Genomic DNA, 6,000 nt, shown 5'->3' with positions numbered 1-6,000 from the left:
TGCATTCACCACCTCCATTTTGTTCTTGCACCCTCTACCCTCTCTCTTTGCTCTGTCCCTCTCAGGTTTCTGCATGGAGCACGTGGTCTGCCAATAACCATCTTCTTATTGAACTCCCAAAATCCAGGCTCATTGCTCATCTCCACTCATTTGTTCCTCTTCTCTGTTCCCTGTGGAACCAACTCCCCCAGTTTGTTCAGTCCCCTCCAGGGCTTCGAGACAGCTGTTCACCACTACCTCAAGCTTGGTGTTGGCTTCACAGTTAAGATGGCTGCCTTAAGATTTTAAGGACTTCAGTTTGAGCCCCTGTCGTGCTGTTAAATAACACCAGGTGGGTTGAGTTGGCCTGTCATCCTTCCGAGGTCGGCAAAACTAGTACCAGCTTGCTGGTATCAAGGGCACTGCATCTGCAGCACAGCCGTGTTTCCAGCAATGATGTGATCAGCAGCAACACAGAATACCAAACACGATCTCAGGTCATCCACCATCCATACTCGTGATATCTCCCACCCCAAATGTAACATTATACCTTTGAAGATGCTTCAAGTCCCCCAAGACCCTGAAGACTACCAAGAGCCCTAACAACCAAAAAGGCCATTAAAGACCCCAAAGACCCTTAAAGACCCAGAGGACCCAAAATAACCCGATGACCCAAAAGACCCATTAAAGAGCCAAAATAACCAAAAGACCACGAAGACCCAAAATACCTTGAAGACCCAAATACCCCGAAGATCCAAAATCCCTAAAAGACTTCAAAGACCCAAACGGCTCAAAATACCCCAAATACCCTGAATAGCCAAAAGACCCAAAATACCCAAAGACCCTGAAGATCTAAAAGACCCCAAGGACCCGAGATACCAAAAAGACCCATTAAAGAGCCAAAATAACCAAAAGATCATGAAGACCAGCTTGGACCCTTGACCATTTAGAGCTTTACACCACTTGGACCTTTTTTGATGACAAAAAAAATTACAAATAAATAATATCACCGATATTACAAATAAATTTGTACAAAAGAAATGTTTGTATTATGATTGATATACATCATGACAACACAGAAACTGAAATTCAGTCAGGTCATTACCCTCAGTTAAAACAAGTCTGTGCCTCTGTAGCGACGTGTGGCGAGCGGATCCTAGTGAGCAGATCCACACTAGTGTATCCCCAAAAAATTACATTCATCTGCTCTTTTGGCTGCCTTATAATATGAGGGTGCACCTTCACCACACACAATAATCTTGGATTGGATTTCTTTGGAACTATCACCTTCCTAATTTGCATTTCCAAGAATGCACCCCAACACATGTTGCTCAACTAAGGTGGACTTGAGGCTACACCTGCCCTCCCTCTGGCCTCCGGACATGAGCGCCCTCTAATAAAACTCATGGCATGAACAACAGTCATCTCTTGAGGTTGTAGTTCAGACATCTGCTGATTTGGGGGAACCGCCCTGGGATTCCTCTGATCCGAAATCTAAACATTGAAGCCTGAGCGATTGTGTGAGATACTGCCTTGTTTTCATTTGTCAAGTTTCATAACAACCAGCCAGGTGATAAGGAAGCAGTAGCAAATACAGAAAAAAGTTAATGGACGGACGGTGAGAAATCCGGACATCACGACCCATTTTGTAAGGTCATCTCTTCGAGAATCCAACTGCCAAGGAATATCTCATTCCAAGAACCTTTTGAACAATTTTCAAGGAACTTAATTTGGCAAAGGTGACCAATCGTTGCAAACACTTGGGTGGGGTGAGGACAGTAGGGCAAGTTGTGACCACAAAACGAGCAACATTGCATTTGATGCATCCTGGGAATCACAGACTTGCAACACCTGCACAAATCATGGAAATGTTTGAGTACAATGCTGGATTGAACATCAAAAGGTATCCACAGTAACACATCATTGCAGAGGCCAGCCCATGATTATCTTCAGGTACACGTACGTGTACACACACACACACACACACACACACACACACACACACACACACACACACACACACACACACACACACACCTTCTAATCTGATGCCCTCTTCTGAAGTTACATGAGATCGGTCAGAAGAGACATGATGTAGTAGTTAGTATGATGTGCAATTGCTTTTGAAAGATAAAAATTCTGAGGAAACTTTTTCCTTGCAGCTGCAGGAGACTCGCCATTGGTTATTTAAGTCGACGTGGCTTTACGAGCGCCATTGTGGGGAGGAACCGACCTGGTCATGAGAAAACCGAAATAAACACCGAGCATCTCTGCACTTGTGTATCGTGTAGCGGAATGAGCTCTCCATCCCGAACATGCGATGACGATCATTCGAAACTTCACGAGCTCGGGCCATTACGAAGCGGCCATTCCCTTTTAAGCTGCATTCGCCGAGCCATCGCCCCGCCCACCTGGGAACGAGCCAGGCAGCTTCGGCCCAATCACCGGAATCCTCTTCTTCTAATTAGCATATCCTAGGCTCCACCCCCTTCTGCTTCCATTCCTGATTTTTAAATCCCGTCTTTCCCCCTCCCACTTTGTCGGATCGTGTCTCGCGGACGGGCTCGTGTCTCTCCTGGCCGCACGCGATGGAGCTGTTGGAACCCTGCGGGATCGACAAGATGCTCTGGGATCCAACAGTGGTGGATTTCACAGACGAGGGTGACTTAATGGGACAAATGGTGCGTACGCCGTATATTAATATAGATCGATCCTGGTACTCACCTTTACCTTGAGGTTTTGATATTATTTGTAGGTGTTGCTGGGTTGTCGTGACGTACTCGGTCCCTAAATGAACTGTGCGATGATGGGACCTTTAAACCAGATCTGCCAGCTTATGGTCCTGCTTTTGGTCTTTGGGTGTGCGTGTTGAGGGATTTCTATAATGACGACCTTTGGTCTTCACATTGTAGATCTATTACCACATGATGAGCATGTGCTTCTGGGGATTTGAATTTGCGACTTGCCAGCTGTTAAACAACGTGCGTTTGGAAGTCTCACCTTGTGTACACAGCCAGGTGACAGCTTTGTGTTTTGTTAAAACAAAATCAGGTATTTAAAGTATCGTCTACCACGAACATTTTGCTCTTGTCTTGGAATTTGTTTCACTTTGTACTTTTCCACGGAACACAGCGAGACATGATGGTAAGAGGTTTGGGGGCAACAATTTGTCCTGAACCAAATGATGAGTCACCTGACCCTGTCGTGTCCATCATGTCGAGCCTCTTCACCTGTAGAACCAAAATTAGTTCACTATTAATTCCAATCACACTTAAGTGAATCATCTTCCAGATTGACTCATCCGCTCAACTTTCTCCTTTTCCTTCCTGGCGAGACCTAAGTTTCACCCTCCAGAGGTGAAACCTAAGTTCAACCTAAGTTCCACATTACCTTCCTTGTGGGGTCAGCCGTGGGGGCAAGAAGGTTGTCCATCTATCACCAACCGGTTGGCAAGACCTCACGATCGATTGCAGCTGATTTGGGCAGGAATTCGGAATCCAGGGTGCTTGCGATGTCGAAGGACACCATTGGATATTTGACGTCCCCCAACTAATGCCAGCAGACGGGATGTCCGGTCTAACATCCATCCGAGGGACGTCACGCACGTTCATGATTCAACCTGTCTGCGAAACACCTGGATCATAGTTTATAGCTGGAAAGGGATTCAAATCCAGGCTACACAGCTTAGAGGTGAGTGTGCGTACCTCTTGGCCATCCTGCCCTGCCGAACTACCTGCAATGACAATTTAAAACTAATTTTCTTTTTCAAAAAAATTTACTTTTGCAACATTAGGTGAAACTTTAAAGTGTCGTCAGTAAACAAAGTTGTTCTTCACTCACACACTCTCATTGTTGGTAGGAGGAGAGGGAGTTGACCATAATGACCATTGACCACTCAAAATGGGAGTAAACGTTCGCCAACAGTTAACAAATTCAGGTTATTTCAATGCATGGACCACCACCCAAACGGGCTTCCTTACAGGGTTCCTTGAAGTAGAGTTGACAGCAACTTTCCCAGTCATAGATTGACTCGGGTGTCGAATCGTCTCCTTAGCGCAGACTATTCTCATTGCAGTGACGAGTTCCCTTTCCATCCCATCATCCATTTGGGTATCCTGTGACATCATTAGCATGAGAACAGATGGAAGGAGTAAACATCCTGATATATAAAATTCCATTTCTACACTGCAACCATCCGAATTCTGAGTGTAAAGTATGTGAATGCTTGTGTGGTGGAAAATGTTGTAGCGATAATTGTTTTTCTTTTGATACTTCCTAAGTGAAGGTTCACTGCTCCTAGCCACCAGCTCTACCCTGCACACCGAGCTCAAAATGTAAACTTTCCAAGCTTTGGCCTCCAGATGGCTAGAAACTTTCTAGCCAATCGATGGCAAAGGCTGTGACGAGTTTCCGTCTACGCATTCCTGAAAGCTTTCCAGATGTCTCCAGAACCGATTCCATAGACCTCGGTCCTCTTATACCCCCTTCTTTTGTTATATTTCATGACATTACTGATGGGGGAGAGGAACGGGGGCGGTCGGCTACAGGTTTGGGTGAAGTTGTAGCGGGATCTCTTCGTTATTCAGGATCAGGATATCTCAATAGAGTCCAGTGAGGTTTTAATTGTACTTTAGGTTTGAGTGTACTTGTTCACATGTTGAAACTGTTTTGCCTCTCACAATCCAATTTTTTTTTCTTCCACACTAGAAAGCAGTTTCATTCAACAGCCCCTACCTCCTTCCTCCCCATCCTCCTCACTTTTGCGTGACACTTAGCTGCAATGTCTGGGAGGAAAAAAATGGTTTCACTGTGCGAGATCGATGGGAAGGAATGTGGCTGAGTGAGAGCCAAAGCCTGTGCGTTAACACACCAGCCCACAGTTTAGTTAGTGAACTTTGAACACACACTCGCTCTCTTCATTTGGAGTTTGTTATTGAACTAACAGAACACGAGGTACCGTAAATGTAAGCATGTGAATGCTGTCATTCATACATTCACTCTTCTGTTATGTGAAACAAAGTTCGACGTCTAGGATAGTTTTGTCCAAAGTCTAGCTTTCGTTAGCCTCGCCCGCCATTCCCGAAGGGTTGGGAGAGGCTATTGCAATTGACTGTCGTAACCCACATGCAGATCTACTTGAATGTAGACAATTCATTCCCAGATCTACTGTAATCTGTTTACCATGGCGAGGCTCTGTATTTTATAATTATCCATCTTGTTAGCCTCACCAGGGGTGTGTTCCATTACCAATAAGCTTGCTATCGCTCGCCAAGACAGCCGTTCCTTATCAACCATTTCAAATGGAGTGCATGCTTGAGTGCTTGGGCCACTCGGCAAGTGCTCTACAAGCTGATTGGTAATGGAACACACCCTTGTTCTCAAAGTGACGGGAGAGGCTATTGTATAAATTTCTCTGCGTATCAATGAATAAGTGAGTATGTGTCTGCATGCAGATATATTTTCATGTCAATTGTTCATTCTCAGATCTACCCTAATCTATATACTGTGGTTAAATGTTCTGTTAAATGCTGTCTTGTTTTTATATTTGATCACTTTAGAAGGTGGGTCGATTGGCTTGTTGGACATTTCCATTTGAACACATGGCTTGTGATGTTTGAATTCCAGATTCAAATCCCCTTTACTGTATTTATTTATCAATTGTCTCCTGGTGCCCTTTGAATCACTTTAAAGTGTGCTGATGTTTTATGACCTCCTTGTCATGCAAGCAATATGTTCCAAAGATCCTTTATGGGATAAAGATGAACTAAAAAGATAGGTTTCTGATGGTTTCCTTGAAATAATTATTGTTAATTTGTGTTTTGAATTGTTTTCTGGTATGTAAAAATAATGGTTCCTGGTAGATATTTTGAAAATTGGTTACTTTCTTTTACGTCAAGGAGATATGCTAAACCTGGCACTTTACCCTCATCATCACAATTATCTTCAGCTGCACTGCACGTTTGACAGGCAAAACCAGTTTATCTAATCTGGGGGTGTGCGTCACCACCTGTGCAGTGGATA

The 6,000-nt window shown here is 44.3% G+C and overlaps 1 protein-coding gene across 5 annotated transcripts in view; it reads left to right on the top strand.

Annotated features, from left to right (window-relative positions):
* The first annotated feature begins 2,502 nt into the window (after nt 1–2,502).
* The window catches only part of CREB3L1 (cAMP responsive element binding protein 3 like 1), a 113,187-nt gene continuing 109,689 nt past the window's right edge, over nt 2,503–6,000 (top strand). For all 5 annotated transcript variants that reach the window (XM_078777671.1, XM_068119117.2, XM_068119112.2 and 2 more), the window contains exon 1: nt 2,503–2,660. In XM_078777671.1, coding sequence (XP_078633797.1) covers nt 2,568–2,660 — 93 coding nt within the window. In that variant the 5' untranslated portion in view covers nt 2,503–2,567. The remainder of the gene's footprint in view (nt 2,661–6,000) is intronic.

This window comes from Myxine glutinosa, chromosome 1 (genome assembly GCF_964187855.1).
Source record: "Myxine glutinosa chromosome 1, kmMyxGlut1.1, whole genome shotgun sequence".
In the NCBI taxonomy this organism is placed as follows: Eukaryota; Metazoa; Chordata; class Myxini; order Myxiniformes; family Myxinidae; genus Myxine; species Myxine glutinosa.
The sequence above is the reverse complement of the archived record's forward strand: the minus strand, read 5'-3'. Positions and strand labels throughout refer to the sequence as shown.